The following is a 13,650-nucleotide window of genomic DNA, read 5'->3' as shown; positions in this document are numbered from 1 at the left end:
CCCTGATTAACGTCAGAATACCTGATGATGTGCTAGTATGCCTGCACTACCACTACAGGGTACGGTCGCTGCCACAATCTATACGGTTCAATGCTGGCCAAAGAAGCCAGGCCTGTTTCAGGCCATCTCGCTCGCAAAACCTATCATGGTCGAGATTGGCCAGTTTCTCCAGCTGAATAGGGGAAGTGATGAGTTCCACCGGAGACATAGTGTACGCGTGCTGCACATATATCTGCAAGATGACCCATCAACAAACTCGCCGCAGTGTAATAATAGTTGCACTGGTGGCCAAGCCCAGCGAGAGAAGAAATTGGTCAAGGCTTTGCTTTCCGTCTTCTCAACAACTCAGAAATTGGGATATCATCCTCGTCATAAAACTCGACATCTTCGTCCACACCGAAGTCCTTGAGTCGATTTCCACCTGTGTCTTGCCAGCCTTCTTCACCGCTGCTTTCGCCGTCGTGCATTTCTCGAGACATATCTTCTGTAGCATCTACAGTGCTCTGTTCGAAGCGCTCGTGGAATGGGCGCCGTCTCTTGACACCATAATAATCGGCTCGAGATTCGAAATCCGCTTGCTGGCGCTTTTTGAAAGCCAGAATCTCCTCGGCTGGGGAGAAGCCTTGGTGGTGGTTGAAAGGGTCTTCGAGAACATCCGAACCTCGGCTGGCTCGAGGCATTCTGTCAGGATCAGGGGGAGGCCAGGTGAGACCAGGATCCTCGAAGCCATTTTCTTCAAATAACAGACCATCTGTCTTGGGAGTTTGGGAGAATGGCCAAAACCATGCAAGAGGATTGGAAGAGCCCATCCCCTGCGCGATATTGCTCCAAATACCGATGTCGTAAGGAAACTCTTGCCTCACAATCTTGACACGAATACGATCTGGTCCGTCGAGGTAACCACCGAGAACACGGGCTCGACGAAGAAGCTGTTCATGGCGTTCAATCTCCCAGCTTTCGATCGTTGTCACACCTCCTCCAAGACCCCAGACTGTACGAAAGAAGGTAATTGAGACCAAGAACAGGGTGAGGGAGTTGAGCAAGAGAAGGAGAAATAGTGAGACTAATTGAACGATATTTGGACCCAGATAGCTTGGTAAGTCTCGATTCCCCCACAACACCTGAGCTCTAAGAAAGAGAAAATATTCGAGGTAAGTCATTGCGGACACAGCGTACCATAGAAAGCGCATGAAATGGGGGAAAGTGTAATGCGATACACAATTGTAGGTCCAAGGGCAGTGATGGTCCATTTTGGGGATACATCTTGGCCGGTATGGTTAGTCTTTGCCAACCGAGGTTTTCTTTATGATCGACATACCTCTTGCAGACCTTGCAATGATGGGACCTAGGAGGTTTCAAGGCATCACATTTACGGCAATACCGCTGTCTTGTTTGACCTCTTCCATCCGAGGGGACAGGATTGTCGGTGATACTCTGAGGAGACCATCCTTTCGGGATTGAACCTGGGTCGGTTGTGCAAGCACGAGCATAAGTGATCCAGATGCCAATAACGAGCAGATTGAAGATCTTGGCTTGACGAGAGTCCAGTGGGCCTGGCTCGATGGCATAGAAAAGATATTGAGAAGAATAGGACAATATTGCAATAAGTAGAACAACTCCCGGCACCGCCAGTTTAGGAAGGATAGAGTTGTCCATTCTCAGGGGGACTTTGAGAGAGCGATGAAGTGTCTAGGAGGCGTCGGTGAGTGCCAGCAAGAGATGGACCTTTGCTGTTTCTCGGGAGATGTGGCATCTCTTCAATTAAATAAGGGTTTGATTTTTGTTTGATCTATATCATCTGTTGTACAACGAAGGAGGTAGCACAGCAGGGAAATAAATCTGATAGGGACTTGGAACTTGAAGGTCAAACAGGCACGGGGGACATATACTTGACCGTGGTAACATGATATAGCAGCGTGCAGATTGAAGATTATCTGAAACATTACCTTAAGGCGGCAAGACACTAGGGATTACCCGGTGTTTTCTTGGCGATGTTTTGGTGGGACTAACTTTGAACGTGAACGCGCCAATCGATAACAGATCGTGACCGCGCACATTGAATCAAATCAACATTCGGGTTCAAGTTCAACTGACACCGCCCAGGTACAACCTGAACTTACCTACAGGAACCACTTTTGTCCCCTCTGCATCTCTCTTTCTCCTGTACCAGGTTATCCCGACTCGACGTCCTCTTGTATCCCTCTCAACCTCCATTTGATATCATTCAAGATGCGCGGAGAAGTAAGTCGAGATCCTCCCCTTCCCTCTTTCCTCGATTTTACTGGACGCCCCTGGGTTCCCCAGGCTGCGCTGCCCCTCCCCCATTCTGCAGCCACATCAACAACCACACTCTTGACTCTTTGGTCACCATGTACTGACGGTATAACACAGGTCTGCCACCTGCATATTGGGCAGGCTGGTACCCAGCTGGGTAACGCCGCTTGGGAACTGTGAGTCGCCGGCCGGCCCACCGCTATTTCTAAGCCATAACTAATCTTCCCTCCAAGATATCTTCTCGAACACGGACTCAAGGCTGATGGCCGTCCTGACCCTGATGCGAACGTCGGCGATCCCGGTTCATATGAAACCTTCTTCAATGAAACCAGTGGCAATAAACACGTTCCTCGTTCCATCTTTGTCGACCTGGACCCCTCCCCCATTGACGAAATCCGCACTGGAAAATACAGATCACTCTTCCATCCTGAGCTGCTGGTAAGTGGTAAGGAGGACGCTGCCAACAACTATGCCCGAGGTCACTACACCGTTGGAAAGGAGTTGGTCGATGATGTCCTAGATAAAATACGCAGAGTCGCTGGTAAGGAATACTGCAGTCTTTTGTTTTGCTCCGACTACCCACTAACACTACTACCAGACAACTGCACTTCCCTACAAGGTTTCCTGATCTTTCACTCCTTCGGAGGTGGTACTGGCTCTGGTTTTGGTGCCCTTCTTCTAGAGAGACTTTCCGTCGACTATGGCAAGAAGTGCAAGCTCGAGTTCGCCGTTTACCCTGCTCCTCAAGTGTCTTCGTCCGTGGTCGAGCCTTACAACGCCGTTCTCTCCACCCACAGCACCATCGAGCATGCCGATTGTACCTTTCTAGTGGACAACGAAGCTGTGTACGATATTTGCCGTCGCAGTCTTGACATTCCTCGACCAGATTACGAACATTTGAACCGTCTCATCGCTCAGGTGGTCTCTTCTGTCACCTCAAGCTTACGCTTTGATGGCGCGTTGAATGTGGACTTGAACGAATTCCAAACAAACTTGGTCCCATACCCCCGAATCCACTACCCGCTCATCTCATATGCCCCTGTGGTTTCCACCAAGCGATCATCTCATGAAAGTTTCAAAGTCCACGATCTGACCCTCCAGTGCTTCGAGCCTAACAACCAGATGGTGGTTTGCGATCCTCGAAATGGAAAATACATGGCTGTCGCGCTACTCTACCGTGGTGACGTTGTTCCCCGTGATACTAACGCTGCTATCGCTTCCCTCAAGGCCAAGTCCAGCTTCCATTTGGTCGATTGGTGTCCAACTGGCTTCAAGGTCGGAATCAACTACCAACCACGTAAGAGAAGCTCTAAACTATTTTTACCCGAGTATACTAATGCTGTATCTAGCCATGCCCGTTCCAGGTGGCGAACTCGCTCGCGTTGACCGCTCAGTCAGTATGCTATCCAATACGACAGCCATTGCTGAGGCATGGAGCCGGCTAGACCACAAATTCGATCTTATGTATTCCAAGCGTGCTTTCGTTCACTGGTACGTGGGAGAAGGCATGGAAGAAGGAGAATTCTCTGAGGCCAGAGAAGATCTTGCTGCTTTGGAGAAAGATTATGAAGAGGTTGCTAGCGACAGCGTGGAGGCCGAAGACGAAACTGGTGCTGAGTATTAGACGTTGACTGTTTCGCAAGTCTGTTGGCGTACTTATGGTGTCGAAAACCGTTGGACATCTTGTTGCACTTCGACCCACTTCTTAAACTACCAGGTTTTGCGAGATATTTTGTCCAGGCAGGACAACCACCACCACCACCACCACCACCACCACCACCACCAGAATAGACCATCTTGGATCCACTCAACAGCGGGAAAGGAGAAGCTCATGGTTCAGATGACGGACGGTTGTGACGAGTTCAGCAAAGCGAGACCCTACACGGGCACGAAGAATGAGAAGTTGTCATCGGACGCAGACAGAGAGAGAAGCGCCAATGTTCAGATTTACCCACGAGATTCAGTACGAGCATGATTGATTGGATGGACTCCCCACCCCTTTTTGCAACATCCCCAGAACACCTATTTGCACTGTTCTACCCAGCGAGACTTCTAATGCAACTCAGCCAGTTGTTGGTGAATACCCTTAGCTTAGTTCCTTCCCAGATAGTTAGCCAGCGCCCCTCGATTGATCGATCGACTGTCAAATAAACAAAGCCTCCTCCAAAGAGATCCTGAAAATACAAATTTGAAAGGCCTGAACCAAAAGGGAGAATAGAAGAGAACGTGAACTAGTCGTAGATACCAGACATACATACCCACATCCGACCACCCTTTCGCGCCCCACGGCTGCCTCCCTGCCTAACTACAGAATGGTGCTGGGCACCACGACGCATAATCCTACCCTACCCTATCATGATAGCACAGCCTTATCCAAGTGAAGTAGAGGCTGTGTACTTCGTACTTCAGACTGACGGACCCGAATACCCGCCTACCGGCGTGGAGGCGGGATACAAGGATGAGGCCGAAACGGCCAAAGGGGAAGAATTCTTTCATACCTACATAAACCAGATGCAATGGCAACACATCATGTACAATTCCACGCTGATTAATTCAAGAAATAAGGTAAGGTATAATAAGCGCGTTCCAGGCTTGGTTGCTCAAGTAGGCATGCAGACCTAGCCAGCTAATCATTGTTGACACAAGCTATAATGTAGTACTCGGTGCTCAATACTTTCGTCTCGTCTCATCTCACCTTGATCGCACAAGACACGTACAAGAATCCATATTCTCCGCACCCCATATTAAGATCATCTGCGCTGGCGGAACGACTTGCCACCCCAATCCGAGGACCGACCTCGCCTGCCTCCGCGGCGGCCGCCAGTAGCGGCCGTTTTCTTCCTCATAGCCAAGGATTCAACCGCGATAGTCGGTCCGTCCACGCCATCTTCAATGGCGCCGAGAAGGCCATTAATTTGGGTATCGTTGGTAATCTCTTCACCGCCGAGATCCTGGAGCTCGTCTTCATCCATTTCGCTGAGCTCTTCGCTCATGTCTCGAAGTACTTCGGGCCCAGTCCAGCGTTCTTCGAAAATTGTCGTGCCTTCTGGGTCGAATTGGGCGACGTACCAAGGGATGCCGCCTTGACAGGTTAGGGTCTGCACATGGCCTTCTAAGCTCATTGGCGGAGTTGGAGGTTCCAGTGGTGGGTTGGGTGTATTGTTCAAAGCGTCATTGGTCGTTGGTTCATGTTTAAATCCATTGGTTGATGCAGGTGGTGTACTTGCAGAGACCATGAGATCTCCCTGCAGGAGGCCGCCCGGTTTAAAAGCGTCTGGTTTCTCCGTCACGGCATTGTGGTCTGTCGCCACTTCGAGACTGGGCTCGGTCTTGGTGATGACATCAACGACATCTTGCATTTCAATGTCGCCGTCCCCGAAAGTTTCTACTTCGGCTGCAGGTTTGAGTTCCAGAATATCGAGTCCAGGTGTTTCCATCGACTCAGCCAACGACCCACGCCGAGAAATGAGAGCTTCATCCATTTCGCGTATTTGTTGTGCATATGGTCGACCATTTAACTCAGCCTCTTTTCGAGTCGCATCCTCTAACAGTGGTTCGATGGCTTTGACGATTCTTCGCGCCAGTGTACGGCGGTCTCTCTCTTCCGTTTTCATGTCCTCCGCTCGTCCACTGACAAGCGCTATTAACTCCGAGATGTTGGAGGCACTGTTTCCAAACTGTGAATTGATCACGCGCACCACATCATTGGAGAAAGAAGCCACTGAAGTATGCTCCCTCTTCAATACTCGAGCTTGGAGTTCAAGCAAGGCAGTCCTAAAAAGCCCACGATCAAGCCTAGAAAATGGTTAGCTAGTGCAGTCGAGCTTTCGAGAGGTCCTTACTTTATTGCTTTCTCCACGATTGGCTCGAGCAGATGTGGTATCGGGAAATAGACAGTGTCGACAACATCCTTTAACAGCATTGCATCCTGAAGCTTGGCGGCCTCGCGTTCTTTTATCAGTGCACAAAGCTGTACGATTTGTTTCATGTCTTTTGCCAATCTATCGGCGAATTCAATGCGTCGATCCAGCCTTGCTCGTCCTACTGCACCTTGAGCTTTGTAATCGCGTCGAGTGACTTCAAAAGAGCTGAAGGTATCCATCTGAAGTTGGAGTCGCTTCAATAGAGCGGCGCCGCGGCGTGCCTCACGCTTCAGCGTCCAATATTTGCAAATCTCAGATACATACTCCTTCTTCTTCTGCACGGTGAATCTTACGAGCGAATCCTCAATGGATTTCAAAATGACTTCAGGGATAACTGGAGCACCAGATGGTAGGCGCCATATGGTTTTTTGTTTTTGGCCCTTCTTATTAGTCAGGGTCATTCGTTGCAAGCCTTTCTCAGTACTAGGCATGTCGTGAATATCGCTGATGGCTAGTGCTGAAGCTCGGCTATCGGCCCAGATCTGGCCTTTGAAGTGTTCTTTGAAGTATTTAGTTGCCTCTTCAAAAGCGCGGTCAGTATTGTGCTCGGCTTTCCAGTCCCCAGGAGTATGCCTGTGACAGTATGCTCGCAGATGTGATTGTTCCATCAGTGTGTTTTGACCACCTCCGGTCTTCATCTTGAGATAGAGGCCACCTTGGCGAGCGCAAGTCAGGTGGAAAGCTTCATAACATCGGCCGTCACTGCATTGGATTGAAGCTCCCATAGCCTGCTTACATATATAACATGTAAGCCTCCAACGGCTGGCAGGAACTTTTTCCACATCGGTAATTGGCTCCATCAACGATGGGTTGCCAATAGTAACTTCAGGAATCCAATTGGCGCAGAACAAATGTGCCCACTTAGAGTTGTTGGTTTGTTTGAACGCACCCCCTTCATTTGGACAGAAAATACAACTGGGCCGCGAATTCCCCACCAATTGACATTTCCTACAGAGCCATTGACCCTCAGGAATATAGGGAACGCCATAGCATTCTTGGTGGACGGCCAAATCACAACCATCGCAGAAGACGATGGCGTTGGCATTTTCACAATCACCATCATCGCAAATAGCGCATTTACTGTCAGGTTCTTCACCTGCAGGCTCGCCATTGACAGCGGCAGCAGAACTGGAGCGGGGGCGTTGTGTTTGAGGTGCCTTAGGGTTGGGTTTCGGTATCCTCTTCTCCAGAGCATGCCACTCTTTCTCGACCTTGGTCATGGTAATCTCAAATATGGCGGGTTTGATAGTTTGAACGCCATCTTTGGCTCGACCTCGGTTGAAGTTTTCCAACCACTTGACATCCTGTTCGTCCATGTCATACTCGACTCGACCCACCCCGCTACTGCCGATAGCAGAGTTCTCACCATTAGTGATTAAGTCTGGGCTCAGATCGAGATCTTCTTCGGCAGAACCCTCAGTTTGCCTTATGTGTGTCCGCTCCGGGCGTAGGAATATTTCACTCTCTTGATAACCAACATGGGCCATGGATTTATCAACGAAATCGACCTGGGCAACATCCTTTTGTTCATAGGAAAGGAAAGGATCAAGTTCTCGGTAGGAAGGTTTCATCAAAGTGAGGCGTTCGCGAGGATTGGGAGCTGGTATTGGAACAAACTTGGGGACTTCGGGGGTGAGTAAAGCGTGTACCATGGCGTTTGGATTGCGAACTGGTCGTCCAGGTTTCTTTCGAGGAGAAACCGGAGGTCCCGCGACAGGCGTTGAGTTTGGTGTGCCTCCCACGACTTGGCCAGTCGAATCTACTGACAGCTTCTTGAGGGTGCCATCAACTTCCTCGGAGAGTAAGACGGCAAAATCGGCATCAAGATCCAGATCAGGATGAAACTCTTCCCAGCCTCGCTCCTCTCTTGGCTTATAACCATCTCCATGTGCTACGGCGGCCGAAGCGGCAGCGGCAGTACTGTAACGAGGACGAGCACCTCCACGGGTTGTGCTTCTAGCAGATACTCGAGATGTAGTGCGTATTGTCTTCCTCCCATCATTGCCTGTTCGAGGGCGGGTTCGAGGGGTTTTGTATTCGTCGTTTATCCGGGGTGTGCGCAAGTTGGAGCGTGCGCGATCTGGCTCCGAATGTCTGGTTCTTTCTTCTTGATCTCCGGGCGACCATTTGGGCGAATCCTGAGTCTTGCGCAGGGTGCGTCTGCGTTTGGAAGGTGGCTCAACATGGTGGAAATCGGCGTATTCATCGTGATCAGAGTCCTCAAAAACGCTAGGATGCTGTACGGTCTCTCGTCGAGGGCGCGTTCTCGCCTGGGCACTCCGTAAAGGACCCATGATGACGACCCTGCTGGCGACTGACGCGCTTTTTGGGATTTATCAATGGGTCAGGAGGGGGCATGCGGGTCGGGGATCGGGCTCATACGCGCGAGGTGCCATTCAGACTGTGATCAGAGGAGTTATTAAGCATAGGAGAGCAGTTAATTGTGTTCCACTAACACGAATAGAGGGATTGAAGAGGGTAGACGTTGGAAGACAGCCTGCGGGTGACTCGTGTGTAGTTGCAACAACGAGTAGAGGGGGTCCCGATTGGGGAAAGCGCGGCTACAAAGGGTGACTGCCAGTTCTGCCACCAACAACTGGGAGTCGCCACTGCCACTTTTGACTTTTCGGAGAAAATGTCTTGGCATCGGCCTGCTCCATCTCAGGCTTCAAGACGCATCATTCACTCTGCCTACAATCACTGCACCATATTCCTCGTGGGCTCTGAGTAGTGATTCCCTGGACTGGTGTTCTCTCAATCTAGACCAAGGTCACGCTGAACACTGCTTGTCTCAAACTCAGAGCGCAGTCATCCTCGCCGCCTCCGCCCTTCTGCACCACATGAACGCCACCAGCGAAGAGTAAGTCTTGCCTCTCGTCATCCACGTGGCAGTCACTCCCTCTATCCCTCCCTATCCCACTAGTATCTCGTTCCCTCCGCTGACCATATGCCTCCGAAAAGCACACGCAACGGACGTCGAGGCAACGACTCAAAAGGTGCCAATCAACACCGTTCTACCACATCTACGACATCATCCCGAGATGGCACGCCTGGTGCAACCCAGAACAGAAGAGGTGGGAAACCGCCTCAGGGTTTGAATAGGTCAACGGAAACCGTCGTCCAGAATGGCCCTGCTTCTCCAGCGTCTCTCCCCGGCCAAGACGAGCATGTTTCGCATGTGGGTTTCAATCCGGCTGCCGTGGACACTGTTCTCAAGCAAGGCTATGATGCGAAAGCACCAGTCTTCAAACCCGAGTCAAAGACACAACCGACAAAGTCGGAGAGTCCCTGGGGCCCCAAGCGTGAGTCTTCAACATTACCTTCTTCTGGTCAGTCCATTGACAAATGATTTAGCGGGGGCAATGGCCAGTGGCAAAGACTTTTGGCTCGATTTGCGCAAGCAAGTTTTTTCATTGCAACAATCTGGCGGCACAAGTCAGGGAGGTTGACCTGAAAATGACATGACCAAGATCATTTCCTCCTTCTAGCGGCATCAGAGGCAACGGTGGCATTTTTCTTTCATGCATCGAGATACCCAAGGCGTTGGTCGAATTACCTGAAATCCGAGCAATTGTATCGTACACGTGCAGCGTTGTGTTTCTTGTGTAAAATCAACTCAGGTCCCATTATCGTAATGAATCACGTCTCCATTCCAGGCAGGCTTAGAGCGATTGGCTCTGCCCAAATGATCCAATGCCTATGATTTTCGTGATCCTCCGAATTGACCATGTAGTCCACATCGACACAGAGGCTGAAGTTCACTGTTCCATTCTTGTTGGCCTCCAAATCACCTGCCTCAGAGTCAATGCCACAACCATGTAAACGAAATTTCTCGGGGATTTCGACTTTGAGGGGTGCATGGACATATTCCTCCATCGACGATGCGGAAAGCGCGTTGGATTCCTCGATCTCGACAGCGCGCCTAGCGATTCTGCACAGAATATCCGGGTTCCAGGGTCCTTCCATGCCCAGCTTAGAGAGTAGTTCGATGGCCCTACGGCGCTGTACCCCATCACGAAACTCCAAGCTCGTGAAGAACAGAGCCTGCGCTAGACCTGGCTGGACGCGGAAGCTGGAGGTTGACGATTGAGAGGAGCCAAAACTACTGCTGCCAAGCACCTCGTCTGCGTTCCGTATGATCTGCTCGAAGTATGTGGTGTATATATCATAGTTCATCTCATATGGGCTCGAGACCGACGACAGGTGTATCAATGTGCTGAGACACTGAACTCGGTGCACCAGGTACGTCTGCCGGCAGCTCGACTGTGTCCAGCTGAGGGGTCGGTCGCGGAACCCGTCGTCGCATTTCGCGAGCCATTGTGACAGGTAGGCGATACACCGGCCTTGTTCCAGCATCAGGTCTGCCGGGAATCGCGAGCGCGGAAGGTACTTGTAGTGCGAGACTGCATTTGCGACGTGATAACAGCGGTGCAGTAGTTGTTGAAGGACGTGACATGCCGTCTCCAGAAAAGTCGGGTCCCAGGACTGATTCAGAGTCGCGGCGTCAAAGAACGATGGGAGCTCTGGAGGTCGGTGTAGGACGTATGTTGCTGTGTGGAGGTCTATGGACTGAGCGAACGAGTATAGTTCACTTTGATAGGTGTTCATCACCATGGAAATGCTGCTGTTTGACGAAGCAGGACTGGTTTCCGAACTGTCTTGGATTCTCGGCGTTATCGAATTCGTGAGCACCGTAAAGGCGCCGTGAAGATGGGTCAAGGAGTCGGTATAATGTCGTTGAAGGGCGTGCGCAGCAGCCAATACCAGGCTGGCAAGGAAGCTGGGGATAGGGCCATGGCTCTGCAGGGCTACATCTTTATGCAGGGCAGCCAGGGCCTTGCAATACTGGATGGACGTCAGAGATAAACCAGACTGTGTTCTTTGAAGAATGATGGCTTCGTAGATTGCTCCGAAGGTTGCCAGCGCTGTGCTAACCGCAACGTTCGTCGATGAAAATTGAGTCAAGAAACTCGCAAACGTAGATTGTCCGTTGAATGAGAACGTGTTGTATTTGTTGTGTAGGAGGACCTCCAAGCAGAGTTTGCTATAGCGCAGCGAGCCCGCGTCACGCTGCAATTCAGATGACATACTCCGGACGAGCTGTGTGCAATGCACGACACCACCGGAGGGGGGCGTGGCGCATCGTTGAAGTGTATCTGAGTTCGGAGACTCCGACTTTGAACTCCACGACTCAGACGACCTGTATCCTTCACAAGTTTTCCCCAGGCGTTGGCAACGAATACAAAATGGTTGTGTCTCATCGCATTTCACTCGACGAGCCCTGTGGAGATTAGATCGTGGTTCTGGATTGGCAAAACTCAGACTAAACATTCATACTTGCAGGTGTAACATCCATTCTTGGATTGTCTCACATTCACTCGCGTACGCTTCGGCAACTTGACCGGAGGATGTGCACTCGTTGGCGTTGGTAGCATTATGAAGGCCTGAGACCGAATTCCCTAGCATCAGATACTCAGGCAGGTGTGGGTAGCAGGATCGAAAATCCGTTACAGCTGCTTTTCCCTTCTTCGAATGGCGGGTGCCTGAATACGGGGTGTTATGAACTCAAACACCGAGAAGGGATTTATGCGAGGCTGCCTGGCTGATTGGTCCGAACAATTTATTCCCCTGTCTCTGAACATATCAGATTTACAGAGCCCACTCTCGTATTGTTCATTAATGGTGTGTAAGTGTGTGAGTTGTACAGAAATGTCCAACTGAGATGAGCTAATGATAAAGGGAAAGTCCCTCTGAGCGACATAACGCAGAACTAATCACGGTATATAAACCAGCAGCAATCCGCCCCCAATGCACCTTTTCTTCTGAATCATAAAGATTAACTACGCTCTAAATTTTCAATGCCCGCAATGAAGGTCCTACTACTCGCCCTTTCATCCCTCGGTGCCTTTACCGACGTCGAAGCAGCACTGTCTGACACTGGTCCGTTCCCATCCTCATATGCCGCATTTTCAGCCAGGTTCGTGCAACCACCAACTCCAGATGTTCTCACAGAACTTCGCGGACATTTCTTCCAACACAAATGGTAAGAGAAACACTGGCGGCACTCGGTGAAAATACGCCGAAGCTGACAATTCAGGGACAACAACGTCTCACACATTACTTCAGGCTACTGGTATAACTCTGCAGCGCAAGGCAAAGTCCGTGCAGATGAGACATATGATGGCGAGTTTGCCTCGTCTCTGTTTGACTACACAGATGTGACGGCTGGTGGACAAGTGTTGAATAAGCTGAGAATGGTTGGGCCCAGTGTCGGAAGCTCGCCATCATGTTTCGTCGAGCATATTGACAGCCCTGGCTTCCCACTCGTGACGTCCGATATCTTGAAGACCAACGGTGCTGCGTTTGGAGGGGTTGTCATCGATCCCATAGTGGGCTATACACAAAGTGTGAGTCCATCAAAAGTTCCGAAGATGCGACACGAACTGTATCTGACACGGGGCTTGCATAGTGGAACTTTCTCCTTGGAGGGAGCATCTCGGTCATTGCGTATCTTGACGAAGACAATTTGCTGGTTGGGTTTGATTTTTGGGGGGCTGAGCGAAGAACGAAGGTGATCACTCGCTTCTTCAACACTGTCGTTGGGAGTATTGAGGCCAAAGTCTTTGAGAACTTTCCCTGTTAGTGAAATGGCCGAAGCATTAGTTCAGTCTAATCCGGGACACTTGTATTCCAAAAATGTTTCGTTAAACCAACGTAGCAAGGCTTTTGACTCAGTGTGGTGGTCCAAGAACATGTGAGATTGAGATTCTAGAAAAGCCATAAACATGATAGGCATTTTGTTGTTCTTTGAATATTCTAGAACAAAAATTGAATCTGTTGTTACGTCAAACCCTTGTGATACGAGGCTTTATGACAACAGCGGATCTGTAGGCAAAAGATCAAGCTAGGGCAGGGGGCGGTTAGCAGCCATCCAATATCATAACAGTTGAGCAATGCATTCTCGATCGGTGGCTCCTCCAAGCCAACACCAGAGATTCTCAAGGCACAATTTTGTTGGCAAAAATTGCCACAGGCACCATAGGACAGATAAGGACTGCTGTTGTGAGTCTGCAGATCTCCTGACGCATTTCGCCACTATTGGGAGAATCGTGTACTGATACTATCAGGGTCGTTGGGCCGTCGAGGTCGTTTCGTTGCTGCCTGTTGCAAAAAGTCAGCCTTTGTCACGGAAACAAGCACAGAGCATGGCGTCGGCAGGAAGTAAGAAAGTCTTTCATGGGTAGTGGAGGAAGATATCGAGCGTCATCACGAGGCTGAAAAACAGGAAATCCCAATTTCGACTAGTGTCGAACTCAAGGACCGACGCGCTCCTGGTTGGTGCACAGCATAGCGCGTCATATCTTCTTCAATTCTCTTGATGCTATTTCTAATCAGACCAATACTTTACCAGTATCGAACAGAGGGTCGGAAGAGTCTTGGCCAAATCTTCCTC

At 50.3% G+C, this 13,650-nt stretch overlaps 6 protein-coding genes across 6 annotated transcripts; 3 read left to right on the top strand and 3 right to left on the bottom strand.

Annotated features, from left to right (window-relative positions):
- Positions 1 to 314: 314 nt before the first annotated feature.
- LTR84_009487 (uncharacterized protein) lies at positions 315 to 1,656 on the bottom strand (the record flags this gene model as incomplete). The annotated part of the gene is made up of 4 exons (XM_064853027.1): positions 315 to 991; positions 1,177 to 1,263; positions 1,319 to 1,345; positions 1,368 to 1,656. The coding sequence occupies 4 exons, from the start codon at positions 1,654 to 1,656 to the stop codon at positions 315 to 317; spliced, it is 1,080 nt and encodes a 359-aa protein (XP_064700790.1).
- Positions 1,657 to 2,229: 573 nt separating this feature from the next.
- On the top strand, positions 2,230 to 3,898 carry TUB1 (alpha-tubulin; the record flags this gene model as incomplete). Its single annotated transcript, XM_064853026.1, has 5 exons — positions 2,230 to 2,241; positions 2,392 to 2,450; positions 2,508 to 2,815; positions 2,873 to 3,571; positions 3,624 to 3,898. 5 exons carry the CDS (start codon positions 2,230 to 2,232, stop codon positions 3,896 to 3,898), a joined length of 1,353 nt encoding a protein of 450 aa, XP_064700789.1.
- A 1,126-nt stretch (positions 3,899 to 5,024) lies between these two features.
- On the bottom strand, positions 5,025 to 8,491 carry LTR84_009485 (uncharacterized protein; the record flags this gene model as incomplete). The annotated part of the gene is made up of 2 exons (XM_064853025.1): positions 5,025 to 6,069; positions 6,117 to 8,491. The coding sequence occupies 2 exons, from the start codon at positions 8,489 to 8,491 to the stop codon at positions 5,025 to 5,027; spliced, it is 3,420 nt and encodes a 1,139-aa protein (XP_064700788.1).
- Positions 8,492 to 9,037: 546 nt separating this feature from the next.
- On the top strand, positions 9,038 to 9,546 carry LTR84_009484 (uncharacterized protein; the record flags this gene model as incomplete). The annotated part of the gene is made up of 2 exons (XM_064853024.1): positions 9,038 to 9,057; positions 9,159 to 9,546. 2 exons carry the CDS (start codon positions 9,038 to 9,040, stop codon positions 9,544 to 9,546), a joined length of 408 nt encoding a protein of 135 aa, XP_064700787.1.
- A 290-nt stretch (positions 9,547 to 9,836) lies between these two features.
- Positions 9,837 to 11,285, bottom strand: LTR84_009483 (uncharacterized protein; the record flags this gene model as incomplete). Its single annotated transcript, XM_064853023.1, has 1 exon — positions 9,837 to 11,285. The coding sequence occupies one exon, from the start codon at positions 11,283 to 11,285 to the stop codon at positions 9,837 to 9,839; it is 1,449 nt and encodes a 482-aa protein (XP_064700786.1).
- A 779-nt stretch (positions 11,286 to 12,064) lies between these two features.
- Positions 12,065 to 12,840, top strand: LTR84_009482 (uncharacterized protein; the record flags this gene model as incomplete). Its single annotated transcript, XM_064853022.1, has 3 exons — positions 12,065 to 12,240; positions 12,295 to 12,604; positions 12,667 to 12,840. The coding sequence occupies 3 exons, from the start codon at positions 12,065 to 12,067 to the stop codon at positions 12,838 to 12,840; spliced, it is 660 nt and encodes a 219-aa protein (XP_064700785.1).
- Between the last annotated feature and the right edge of the window lie 810 nt (positions 12,841 to 13,650).

Source organism: Exophiala bonariae (assembly GCF_035927105.1).
Source record: "Exophiala bonariae strain CCFEE 5792 chromosome Unknown scaffold_39, whole genome shotgun sequence".
NCBI lineage: Eukaryota > Fungi > Ascomycota > Eurotiomycetes > Chaetothyriales > Herpotrichiellaceae > Exophiala > Exophiala bonariae.
This window is presented reverse-complemented; position numbering and strand designations above follow the sequence as displayed.